Here is a 13506-nt window from a genome sequence, read left to right as displayed (position 1 = left end):
AAATGAGGGCGATCGCTCAAAGACATACTCGTGAGGGCCAAACTTTGAATAGGCTATTCTAAACACGCGCTGGGGAGTCGTGTAGGCCTGTCAACCCCTTTTTACATTGAACTGTTATATCCTTAAGTTTCACGCGATCGACTTTGCTTTCCTTTAGTATCTCCGCCTGAAGCCATTTCCCATCATCTATACTTGAATCAACTACATAATGTTTTCCCGACTTGAGGCAGTCACGAACACGTGCGATGAGGTCTGCTCATTTTCCGCTCAATTTCAAGCCTCTGCACTTTAACCAACGCTTCAATTGTGTGTTTGTATAGTTCTCTTGGTCTTGCTCGAACTTTGAGCCAGGAACACCGTCGTTTTGATAAAATACGAGCTTTAGATGCGTTTGAACTAGAGATGGGCACATCATCGCCTATATTCATTTACTCGAGAAGCCTGTTTGTTTGTCCTAATCGCTCTAGGGGGTCAAAATTTCGTGACGTCGCAAACGCGCAGCGCCATTAAAACAGTGCGCTTTGTTTCCCAAGACTCTCAATGTACCTCAGGCGAAACCTAAGGGAACAGGAAGGGTCGATGGAAAACAGAACTCACTGCCTCCTTGGGGCCAGTCAATATGCGTTCTGTTATATCATCCAGCTCGAGAATATGAAAATTTTATATGGATGTCACGTTACAACTTAATTTTAAAAATTCCAACCGCAAATGAAAAAAATCGAAGTATCACACACGTGAAAAACGTTTGGAGAAAATAAGGAAAACACCTTTCCAAAATTCCTTTTTTTATCGTGAAAATTTATAATAACTGGAGAATCATAAAAGACACAAGAGTCATAAGGTAGAGCATCAATTCTAAGCTCATTTGCTTCCGAGTTCAAGATGCACGATAATCCACGTGCTGAAGAGAAACCTTGCGATGGACTAGCATCCTGTCCGTGGGAATCAGTAATACTTTTTGCCACCTCATCGTACTGAAATCAGGAAGCTACATGATGGGAATTCTGACTAGTAAGCTGAGGTTTTTTATTTAAATATATCTCAAATGGTCGACGGTAGTGCGGTAAAGTAAAATTATGATCACGGTCTTATCGCTCTCTACGAGATTTGTCCAATTGTGCACTCATTAATGACCACAGCTCAAATTAAGGCAGAAGCATTTGCGCAGTCAGTGAACTCTTCAAAAGGCTTTTACCTGAATTAGTATGCCTCATATTTCATTTCATTTGTTTTTCATTTTCCTACTTTCGGCCGCAGGGCTGTCTGTACAGTTATGCAAAATGTGTTCAACAGGTATTTTGTGATTGGTCAGTCCGAGGCGAAGCCGAGGGGAGCATCTAACAAGCGGGAAAACAAAGCTCACTTTTTTTCATTAAGTATTTTGATGCACCGCCAAACTAAAAATTGTGACTTAATTTTAAAATGTTACAAATCCCAGTTTTTTATATAAAAAACTCAGCTTCTAAGATGTCCAAAACTTCAGTGAAGAAGCAAATATTTCCCCTTTTTTTCTTAATTCCCTTTTTTGTGATTAAATTCATACTAACTTGACAAATGCATAACGCAACAGAGGCAAACGGTAAGCCATCATTTTTTAGGGTTATTGTGAGATGCCTGCCCTTTAATTTACAGGTCTGAATTTCAGTTCTGAAGGTTCGAGTAAGAAATTAATGAGAGCGTATATAATTTTCGTTTTCTCGTTTGGAAAAACAGCTCGGATATGAGCTCCAAGACCTTCTTAAACTCCTGCTGACGACGTTGGAAAAACCTAAGGTTCAAAACTGGATTATCAATCATTTTAGAGCATACCAAGGTAACAAAAGGTGACTAATAGGAAGGCTCCTGGTCAACTCACCAAAGCTACCCTTGGAAAGAATACGTCTTCTCTCGCTTGGCGATATTCTTCTTGTTTTGTCGATTAAATGACCTTTAGTAGGTAGAGACAAAGTATTCCGAATGCGAATATTCACATTTTAGGCGTCTGGGTGGGGGAAACAAACTTTTATTTCTGATTGGTACTCAAAATAAGTTCGGTTAGATTAGCGTATTTCAACCAATGCCCCAAGTGTGCCTCTGTTGCCTTAATTTCTTTTGAATCAGCTGGATCAGTTGCACATCTAAACTGTCAAAAAACTTGACCGTTTACCAACGTGCATTGCTATAAAAAATACAAATCCATTATGGTTTGGAAATAACACACTTTATTTTTAATTTAAGTAGTAATATTTTATGAAAAAAGTTCTGAGTTAAAACGAGTCAAAACTAGTAGGATGAAAATTCTACGTTTTCTTATATAAATATCCAGCTTCTCTTTTCATTATCGTCATAAACAAACTTTTTTTAGTCAGTTTCCCGCTTTTTTTCCCGGATTTTTAAGACAAAATTGCGCCTTCTACATGATAACCGTCGAAACATCGTTTTCTCATACCCATACTTGAACTTTCCCTCGCGGCGTCTAATGATGCAAAAAAGGGCTGTGATCTATATCTACACCCCCCTGGCATTTGAACTTTTGAAAATTGAAAGTTAGTTTGTTCAAATACTTGCTTCTCCCCCCGGGGGCATAATCAGCAATCGTCACTTTCTAAACTTTGAAAAAGCTTTAAAACCAAGACCTTGTAGACCTTTTCTTCTAAGCCATTCGCTTGCAAAAGTGAACTATTTACCTTAAACACTTCCATATTAAAAGATATAACACTTTTATTTTACTGGAAAGACTTGAAACTTCCAGTTCAGATTCCCCACCCCGGCCAGGCAAGGTTCACATTGCTCGTGAGTTGCCAAAGGGGGGATGTTGAAGCTTCGAATTGATCGCCGCATTTGGCGTTAGACGGAACATAACGATGAGAAAGTAATACTCTTAGCACGTTCTCATATTTGGTTTGTCAAATTAGACTCTTGAGATAAAAATTGTAGTACTTGGTGCTACAAATGCAATATATACTTAAGAGAAAGTTGCTTGTTTATTTTGAAATGTGCTTTTAACGGCCCAGTCGTAAAAGTATTAGAAAATAAAAGATGTGTCGAGTAACAGTAAAATTTCATGGTAGCTTATAAGTTAACTTGGAGAGAACTGTCCTGTGTGAATATTACATGTGAAGTTCTTACACTATTAATTTGCATTCCTCAAACGGAAAGCTTACGCTACAGTCACAGAGCCAGGTTTCTTGACAGCCAAGACAATTAAAATCACACCCACAATGACAAGGATCCCACCAATCACAGGCAAAGACACGAGTAAACCACATGACATTCGCAGCCCTCCGAACACCTGTAATGACAGAGAAAAGATAGAATTCTCCTAGAATAATGTTCATCACAGCTTGGTACACAAACAAACTGAAATTGTTAATTACGCCGTGAAAGAAAATTATACAAATAGGCTTGAACGTAGTTCTATCTCATATTCAGTGTATTCCTTATACCGAGCAATTAAGCCAATTTTTAGATGGATTCTGTGCATTTTCGATATAACTCTTACCCTTGTATTAATAGAATACATTTAAAGCATAGTAGATAGAGAAGTAATTCAGTAAAAAGGACGTAAATTCATTAAAATTTCGACCCGAGGATAACAAACTAGTTGCCTTGTTGCAAAGCATGAAAATGAATTGAACTCGAGAAAACTGGGAAAAATCAGATTAGCGAATACAATGACGAATTTGAGTTAGTCGACCACGACGCTAACTCCATCTGTTGAGGTTTTTTTTCGTAAATTTGCACGAGTACAAATCCAGCACCAGTATGAATTGCCTTCGTTAACGATGAAGAAGGTCAACATACGGAGATTGGCGATTCTTCCTATCTCTATCTTAAAATAGTCATTTAAGATGAAGATAGTCATTTAAGAACTGTATTTTTGTGTTTTGTTTGAGTAATCATGATTTTTTTCAGTCATTTAAGGTGAAAATAGTCATTTAAGAACTGTATTTTTGTGTTTTGTTTGAGTAATCATGATTTTTTTCAGTCATGTCAACAAGCTTTAGAAATGTTTCCTGTTAGGTGGTTCAGTATGTTGGTCAGGAGGCAAGGGTGGTGTAATGGGCATTTATCTTGTCTACTGGCTCCGGGGAAAAACCAGATCCATGAACTTTAGTGTCAGTATTTGGACTGTGCTGGATCGGGTACATGCGCCCAATCACCCAATCGGAGATTTATGATTCCTGCCCGCTGAGTGTTCGAAAAGAATAGATTATATTGGTACGTCTATTTACCTGTGAGCTGTATTCCTTAGCCGTGTCTGCATCAATGGTTGCTTCTATTTCTGTCCACGATATAGGAATCAATTTGTCGACAAATGTCATATTTGAGCCGGGAGCTGACAAGTCACTTGAAAGTATTCCATTTAGTTGGATACGAAGTTTAAGTTGCATGGCTGTCCCAGATATCGGCTCAATACTCAGCTAGGAAAAAGTAAATAAGTATTCAGCGTTAACCGATATGAAGATCCCTATCGGATCAATTATAACACAAATGAGAGAGGGGTAAGTTTCTAAAGAAACTGTGGCGCTGCGTCAGTGAGGGAGTATAATGGAATAATTTGGTTTTATCCCAAGAATTGATAGTGTAAATTGGTCACCATAAAGAGTCAAAACGACTCCTATAGAGGGCGAACGCTCGAAACGTTAACTTAGAAACTCTTTTTGGTGGCTAATTTATATCATCAACTCAATTGATAGAACCAAATTATCCGACGAAAATGCAATTGAGCTAGCTAAGCATTATCAGTGTAATTCAGTCTAACGACTGCGATATTGATTTTTCAATATACTATTATCAAGGTTCGTGCGTAGTTATCTTTTAGCTTTTTTTCTTAAGTCTTTCATTTGTTCTTTTTATAAAATATTGTTTCTTTTAGTTTGCAGAAAGAATGAGAAATCCTACCAAAAAGTGAAGCGCCTTTTTTTATGAGAAGTATGTAAGATTAGTTAGAAACATACTTGAATTTGAAATATAGATTTGTGTTATCGCCGGTTTGAACGGATGTTCTTCATGCAGTAGTGATTAAAAGAGTAAGCGAGAAGAAAAAAGTTAACGACGTTACTTAGTATCTATTATTCTAACGATATTGCAAAATGTACCATATTAAGTCGACGGAGTGTGCAAAATATGGGACGGTATCACAATATAGACCAGGGAGATAAACGGATGGAATGCGGAGCAACAATATAGCCGTTTTGAACGATCCAAAAGGTAGTCACTGTCTCTGCGATCGACAGCATTTCGGGACTTCTCATACCCGAACGATCAGTTTAATCCATCGAGTATCTATCAATGGATAAAGTGATCTTGATACCTTACACAAGCTTACCAGGGACTCATGCTTGTCTACCGTAGGTTTATCAAGGTCCAGATCCACGTGGAGAGACTCTTCTCCATAAAGAAATCCGGGTAGGCTGGCGTAGAAAGGACCTTTCAAAACCCGGCTGACATCAAAAACACCTTTGGTGAACACGGTCACGTTATTCACTTCAACTGCCGCCTCGTCCAGTGAGTATTTGTGCATTGGAATCCCGTGTATTTCGAAGTCTTCTTTGTACTTGACGGGAATGGCAAAACGGAAATAAGTTATGAAAATCTCATAGCTGTTTTCCGTTGGAGCGTACTTGGTAGAGCAAGCTTTCAAACTTTTCCGTCCAGGAAATTGATTGTAGTAACCACGAACCTTGAGCTGTTCTTTTGATGCATTTGGATATAGATTGATGCTAACTGTGCTTTCGCCGCCTACCGCTAATACACAGAGAAAGTAAGTGTGATTACTCGACTCAAGCAAGCCATACATCTCTAAAAACTCCAATTACAGTGGCAAGGGCTTATTTTAAATTACTCAGCCATAACGAATTAGCAGCTAATCCTCTGATTGACCTGAGACATGTTTGACCGGGTAATGTACTAATTGAGGTCGCCATAGCTTTCCAACTTTTCAAAATAGCGAGGCCCCTTAAAAGGGAATAGGTTTTATCTTAAGCCATAATAATACTGATACTCACTGAAGCTTTGAATCCAGGACGTCACAGATAGAAATAAAATATCTTCTGCTTTGTTTGTTTTTCTGTCGGCGGCCGACGGAATGATTGTACCCTATACAAAGGTTATTCAACCCCCTTTAGAACTGGCTGGAAACTATATTTTCCTCTTAAATAGGTTAACAATTGCAGGAAAAGACCTCAAAACTTGAATAGAACCAGTACTTTACATAAATCTAGCTTAATAACTTTGCTTAAGATAGGCAAGCGTAAATAAGACAAATATTTCGCTATAAAGTCTAAAACCTTTTTCCTTACGATCATGTTGATTTCAGCCTATTAGATTTCTACCTTACGATTTTGTGGAAATGTTTGAGCGGAAAGACTGTTTCCAAACTTTACCTGCAAACGCAAATCTGTCTCCTGTGGATTCACAGGTGTGGAATGTACTGCTAGTTGCCTTCTTCCTAGCTTCAGTTTCATTGGCATGTGAGGTTACGCTCCCCGGGATTGGTATTCCGTCTGGGTCTCCGGGTAAATGTAATTTATATCCAATTGACAAGTCACTCTGGTTTCTAGTGGTCGTGGCCCCAAAGTTGTGTTGCGTCAGGAAAGACAGGCCAGCTTTAGAGAGTTCAAGGGTGAACGCACGTAGAGCTTTGTATGTGCCATTTTTTGAGGTGTTGAAGCAAGCTAATTTCGTATTAGGACACAATATTTCTTGTATGAATTTTGCAGCTTGAGGTTGCTTCGGTTGAAAGTTCAAGTTTAAAGCAAGACCACACTGTACACTCAAATTGCCACCGAGGCATTTTTCTAGAAGTGGAGGGTTAGTGAATGGCCCGAATTTCGAAGTGTTCAGCAGTGCACCGTATAGGCCATTCATCTCTGCCAAAGAGTAAGTTTTTCGTAGAGACTCAAAATGTTGGAGGGAATGGATCCAGGAACCAAAAGCATTCGATGGGTAGGTTAAGTTTAGCTGATTGTCAGCTTGTCCCATTTGGCGGAGAATAGAGGTTTCATTCCGATCTCTCTTAAGTCTTTCAAACGATATGTTCATCATAAGGGGTATAATAGCCTGGCTCAGAACTTTTCCTTGGGCTAGGTAGCCTGCATTCAATACAGTCAGCTGTAAAACAAAAAGAAAAAAGCAAAAACAAAACAAAAAACAAAACAAAACAAGAACAAAAACAGACTTTTGCATTTTGAGCAATGACGATAGTGAATATTAATATATTTATTATTATTATTATTGTTATGATTGTTATTATTTTGATAAGTAGTTTTTTAGAAAAGCTTTCCAAGATAAAAATTAGTGATAATAATTTTGAACGACGTTTCGACCTCGCTGAGGTCATTTTCAAGTTGAGGAAAAGGAAAATTTTTACATATATGTACTAGATTCAAGACGTGGGAATGATAAAGGCGATAAAATATGGAAATATGGAAACGCTAGGCGTAAAATGGAAGTGATAAAATTACAAAGAAGACGATACGAATAAATTAATCTGAGAGTTGACGAAAGTAAAACTATAAATTATACGAAGATACCGTAAATTATTATAAAAATAGCTTAATAATTTACGGTATCTTCGTATAATTTATGGTTTTACTTTCGTCAACTCTCATATTAATTTATTCGTATTGTCTCCTTTGTAATTTTATCACTTCCATTTTACGCCTAGAGTTTACATATTTTATCGCCTTTATCATTCCCACGTCTTGAATTTAGTACATATATGTAAACATTTTCCTTTTCATCAGGTAGAAAATGACCTCAGCGAGGTCGAAACGTCGTTCAAAATTATTATCACTAATTTTTATCTTGAAAAAAAAATCGTTATTATTATGATTGTTATAATTATTACTGGTATCATAATCACTTTTTACCATTTTTTGTCATCTCACCCACGTTCTCTATAATCAATATCATCATTGCTATCGCTATCATCATGATCATCATGATGATAGCGATAGCAATGATGAAAGTTTCATGATCGTTATCACCATTGCCACCAAGAATACGAATAAAGAAAATATTTCCCTAGCACATACGGTGTTTATTTTTCCCTAGTTAGTTCTTGTTCATTTGAGTCTGTGTTCGTAGAAAGTCACTGGTGATCCAAAGGCATTAGGCATTAGGCATTAGGCATTAGTTGCTTCTGTCAAAAACGTTTTGTGAAGATTCAAAGTTGTCTTGAGAGTTAACAGTCTTTCTTGGGACGATCAGTAAAGGGCAATGCTTGAAAACCGTCCACCATATCTCTTATTCTAGTTCTTTATAGAATTAGTTCCCGTTCCCATTTTACAACAACATTGCTTCTCCTATCTATAAAGATTACTCTTGAATTAGAACGAACCTTATCGTCTTCGCCACATGTTGGACATTCTTCTTTGGTAAGTTTCTTGTTGAATTCAGCCTTCTCGAATGGTTTGCTTGTAACTTTTGCGTCTTCGAACTTCACGTCAACCCGCTTTGATGTTATACTGTAGACATAAGGACCTGCTTGTCGAAGCTAGATAAAGGACAAAGTTCCTGGGTAAGATGACTCTTAAAAATCATTACAACTGTACTGACGTGAAAAGAGAGTTGCAAGCTTCTCTTTCTTAATTACTGAGCTATGAAGGTTCGTAGTCGGAGTGGGTGAACATCAGGGTGAACTCAAAATTAAAAAGAAAACGGTCATGTTGCGAAATTATTCCTTTGTTATGAAAGCAACATCCACCATAGTTATTCAAGAAAAGCAATGCTGCAATCAAGTCGGTCAGATTTGAATTGCCCTGAATTACACTGTCCTTTTTATTGGCTACCAACTGGTTAAACCCTAGTTAGTGAAGTATAGATATGTTCTACAAGAACTTATACCTTAACTTATCCAGATCTATATTCATCCAAAAATGATGAGTATTAGGATAGCATGTCCACGTCTTCATACGACATATGTGAAAATCGTGGGACAACGGGACAGAATAATTAGTTTTACTGAATTCATGAGGAGTAGCAAAATACTTTTACACCACGTGATTGTTTTCGTTTAACTGTACCTTTGGTTTTTCTCCCCGGTAAAAGAATTCATCCTTGTTGGTGATATTCCAGTAATAGACTCTCGTTCTGTAGAGACTGGGACCCTCCTAGAGATAAAACACAGTGTTTGCCGGTGAATAGCTAAAACATCATGAAATATCCAGGTCTCATCTCGTTGTTCGTTCAAACCGAAAAAAAGAAACACAGATATTCAAACGAAGAGTAAGGCATAAGCTTAAGTCATTACTTCGTTCACCACTTCATATTGGAGAGGATTTTATGCCTTCTTTTTATCGGTTGAAGTCTCAACATTCGAATTTACTTCCAAATCTGTTTTTCAGCGTGGGTGAGGTACTCTTGCACTACGTAAACGAGGACTGATGTCTTTCTGTTGCAGTAAAAGTCAAGGTTCCTTAGCTTAAAAAGCATTTGAGTGACTTGACTTAGCGGAATGCAGGTCAAACATTGAACTACACCCCAGCATTCGGGATCAGCGCTGTTTCGTTTCCAGACAGAGGTCTGGGTCGAACGCGAATCTTAAATTGTGCAGGACCACGTGTAGCAAAATTGACGTTTGCTTTCAAGTTTCATGTTACGCATAAGAGACAATTATTTAGTCAAGAAATTTCTCAGTGCCTTTGCCGTTAGTTTTCAGTTTTAGTGCCATTTAGCGGACAAGCTTGGACACATGTAAGTCTTTACCTTTTAATCGCGTCTTAGTTCTTTTGGTAACTGTTGTATGCTCAAAACTGTTGTATGCTCAAAATATGAGAAAATAGCAATTGTAACTGAATTACGCTTCAGATGGCGCTCTACTGTGCCAGCTTGCTGCGTTGTGTTTAGTGCATCGTGTATCATTACTAAATTAAGACTGAAACTTCAAAGCCTTTTAATCGCTGTTTCGTGTTCCTCTCCGGCCCAAGCGCTTAGAGATGAACATCAGTAAAATACACAGGACACTCACCCATCGTCCATATCCTGGGCTGTCCTTGCTGTTCACACAAACTGATTCCTCAATTTTCTTCTGAGCTGCACTTGGTAGCAGGAGTCCAAAGACAACACCAAGTATTACCAAGATGAGGCCTGCTGTGAACAGCGCCACTCCGGCCACTTTCTTACTGCACATGGTTAGCTCTTGTTTCCTTAATCTAAAGGAGACACGTTGATTCATTCTGTCAGTGCTTAATGAAAGGCTGATTCGAGCGGCAATTAATCCCTAAGTTTTCAACTTCGTCAGTTTCACTGATTACTCAAATTAGAGAACAGCGTAGAAATCCTAGAGTTTTCCATCACGAACGAGTCATTGTCTCGATATCATCTGACACCTGTCTGCCCTTGACAGACCTAAGCCTATCGCTAGCAAAATGACTGCATACATATTATTCTCTAGGGTGACATGTTCTATGCCATTTTGTAACAATGTCTGTTGTATTGGCGAAAGTGAATAGAGAAAAGCGTCCTATTCGGCTGGCATCAAAACATTTGTTACATGCCTTAAGAAATGAGCTTTTTTTTTATGAAAGTGAACACTCCATAACAGTTGCCCTCTCAGGAAACGATCTTTGCCTCCCTTTAATTCACAGAGTATTTACTCGAACTTCAGGAAGAGTTATTCCAAAATATTTCCTTCTTTCTATTTCTAAAATATTTTTTTGTGTTTCTTTTAGGGGAGTACCTTTTTGGGTGTGTACCTCTGATAAAGAGTTATAGAAGGTGTCACGAACAGTCACGCGTCACGAATGTTATGTAACATTTATTCATGAGTTTTGTTTTGTTTGTACAGATCGTATATGATTTCATCTGGATTTTCCGGTTTTTATATTATGATCAAATTACTTGTATATATTTCACGACACGTGTTATTTAGCAGAGATGTTTTTCGGTAGATCAATAAACGAATACACCAAGTTACGACCTTAGTTACGAGTTCATAAAATGGCGCCCAACGTTGGGCCGTAAAGATCTCGACCAATTCAAGATGACGGATACGGATGCCCTTCCACGATTACGAGCGAAGCGCGGCAAATGAAGGAGTCGTCACGAAACTCATCGAGGAATCTGACGTGATTTTGGAAAACGATGTCGAGCAAATGAATTTGAAGACGCGAAACCGACTAACGAGAATCCAGTAAACCTCAGCAGCTCATCTCAGCGCACATGGACGAGCTCTTGAAGATTTCTACGTGTTCAACGGACAAACCACATCAACTTCGTTACCTTTACGGTAGACTAAACGTTAACATACGAGGAGCGCTTGGAGTGAAATCAACTCAATACGGCAGCTTACTGATTCCTATCATCATGGCTAAACTTCCCCCTGAAATCCAAGTACACGTCGCTCGAAACACCCCCGAAGATGTTTGGGATATCGAATCCATTCTTAGCGTAATTTAGAACGAAGTCGAAGTACGAGAGCTTAGCGAGAAGATCAAAGCCATGACAATGTCACAGAGCCAAAAAGATCTCAGTTTCAGAAAAATCCGACGACTGGTTCCTTTGTAGTGGAGACGACACCACCGTTGTCAACGCCCAAATAACAATACAATACAATACAATATTCTTTATTTAACGAAGGTGACGTAATTAACCCGATGAGTTATCTAACTTACGGCCTTCACGACAAACCCACCATCCCACACCAGGGGAGGACATACATCACGCAGTAATCTCGTGTGTGGGAAATTAACGTCTCGTAGGCGACGTTAATTTCAATTTCAATTTCAATTTCAAGACCTTGAGTGTTGGTCCGGCTGGGGCTCGAACCCTCGACCTCCCGCACAACAGTCCAGCACACTATCCATTGGGCTAACTGGGCGGCGGTATAGATATATAGATAATAAGATAATAAGATAAGGTAGATAGATAGATAGGATAATTTATTTAATGTCAAAAAATACACAGGGGGTGGTCTCCCAATTCCCCGAGGCAGAGGTTCATGATAAAAGTGTTTGACAATATAAAAGAAAGCTAAAAAATTGTAATAGCACCGATTAAATTAGAAATAATGTGTATCTAAAAAAAAAAAAAAAACAATCAAAGTTAGATGGTTAGAGACAAACCAGGAAGATAGTCTTCCCATGTCTTGGTTGAATATGTGTTGAAGAACAATTGGGCTATGATTGGCCGTATATTGAGTTGTATCGTCTGCATAGAGGCGGAGGGAAGAAACGGTAACGGTTTGGTTTATGTCGTTCATAAAGATATTAAATAGTAAGGGACTAAGGAGACTTCCCTGTGGAACGCCACATCGTATCGGTGACCAGCTAGAGCACTTGTTGTTGCATATTACCTTTGCTTGCGGCCATGCAGATATGATCTTAAGAGTTGAAGAGCCGGTTCCTGAACGCCATAAGCCTTTACTTTTGCAAGCAGTAAATTATGGCATATGCTGTCAAAAGCCTTGGACAAGTCGATGGCAACCACACCGCCCATCTCCTTCTTTTCGTCAAGGGCGCTTCTCCAATCATCCGTCAGTTTGATTAGCGCCGTAACGCATGAGTGTCCCTTGAGGAAGCCTGACATGTTGGATGAAAGTGTAGGTGCGAAAGAGGCATACAGCTGATTAAACATTACACTATCAAATATAGTTTGGAGATTGCAGGAAGGACACTGATTGGTCGATAATTGTTCTTGTTGGTTACTTTATTCTTTTTGTGGATAGGGGTGACATTACTCGTTTTCCGATCACTTGGAAGAGCACTTGTGCGAATACTATAATTAAACAGATTTGTTACAGGTGTAGCCAGGGCTGCAGTAGATAGTTTCAGAATCTTCGGAGAAAGGCCATCATGGCCAGTAGCTTTCTTGACATTTAACTTAAGTAAATTTTCTACTATGACTTCCGTTTTAATTTCCGTAAAAGTAAAGTCAAGTAGGTACGACTTGTTCTTTATTGCTGCAATGTCGGGATGGTCACTAAAATCCTCTTCTGTGAGATTCAAGACTGATTCCTATATTCTCTAGTCTCCCTCGCATCCGTTTTTTTGGATGTCACGCAACGCTCCCCCAAAAGAACGGCTGCTGACAACCGAACTACATTCCTTTCTCCGAATTGGCCAATCACAGCTCGGGTTCCATTTTTAGGAACCTTTTCGCGCCAGACTCACCTTTAAGACTCCTCCAATCAGATATCGTTTTCTATCGCGATCCTCATGAGGAAAACACAAGACAAGTGGCGGTGCTTGAAGGAGCTTTTCGCAAAGTGTCGTCAAAGTTCAAAATTTTCGAGCTTAATGCTCACCAGAAGCTTGCAATTAGAAAAGTTTTAGTCGAGAAAAAAAACGTTTTTGTCAAGCTGCCTACAGCATCCGGGAAATCGTTAATATATCGAGCACTCCCGCTCGTGTTTGACGATGTTACCGATGAAAGTGGTCATATTATTGTTATTGTTGTTGCGTTGTACGAACGTGCGGAAACACTCGATAATTCGGGCCGATTTCCTGTACCGGTGATAAGAAGCCACGAACAGAACTAATCGGGTTCGCTCCAGCTTGCAGCGGACTGGCAAATGAAGAA

At 38.9% G+C, this 13506-nt stretch overlaps 1 protein-coding gene and 1 long non-coding RNA gene across 10 annotated transcripts in view; one reads left to right on the top strand and one right to left on the bottom strand.

Moving 5' to 3' along the window:
* Window positions 1-2178: 2178 nt before the first annotated feature.
* Window positions 2179-13506, bottom strand: part of LOC111338069 (uncharacterized) — a 28559-nt gene continuing 17231 nt past the window's right edge. For all 9 annotated transcript variants that reach the window (XM_088762873.1, XM_088762872.1, XM_022944477.2 and 6 more), the window contains 7 exons: window positions 9956-10139; window positions 9012-9098; window positions 8327-8482; window positions 6369-7095; window positions 5312-5730; window positions 4215-4403; window positions 2179-3271 (listed from right to left, as the gene is read on the bottom strand). In XM_088762873.1, the coding sequence (XP_088618999.1) occupies window positions 3140-3271; window positions 4215-4403; window positions 5312-5730; window positions 6369-7095; window positions 8327-8482; window positions 9012-9098; window positions 9956-10117 (1872 nt within the window). In that variant the 5' untranslated portion in view covers window positions 10118-10139 and the 3' untranslated portion in view covers window positions 2179-3139. The remainder of the gene's footprint in view (window positions 3272-4214; window positions 4404-5311; window positions 5731-6368; window positions 7096-8326; window positions 8483-9011; window positions 9099-9955; window positions 10140-13506) is intronic.
* Window positions 9614-12726, top strand: LOC148728529 (uncharacterized). Its single transcript, XR_016002389.1, has 2 exons — window positions 9614-9681; window positions 10659-12726. It is a non-coding gene; the product is annotated as an uncharacterized LOC148728529 (long non-coding RNA).

This window comes from Stylophora pistillata, chromosome 6 (genome assembly GCF_964205215.1).
Source record: "Stylophora pistillata chromosome 6, jaStyPist1.2, whole genome shotgun sequence".
Taxonomy (NCBI): domain Eukaryota; kingdom Metazoa; phylum Cnidaria; class Anthozoa; order Scleractinia; family Pocilloporidae; genus Stylophora; species Stylophora pistillata.
Note: the sequence above shows the minus strand (reverse complement) of the source record. Positions and strands in the feature narration are given on the sequence as shown.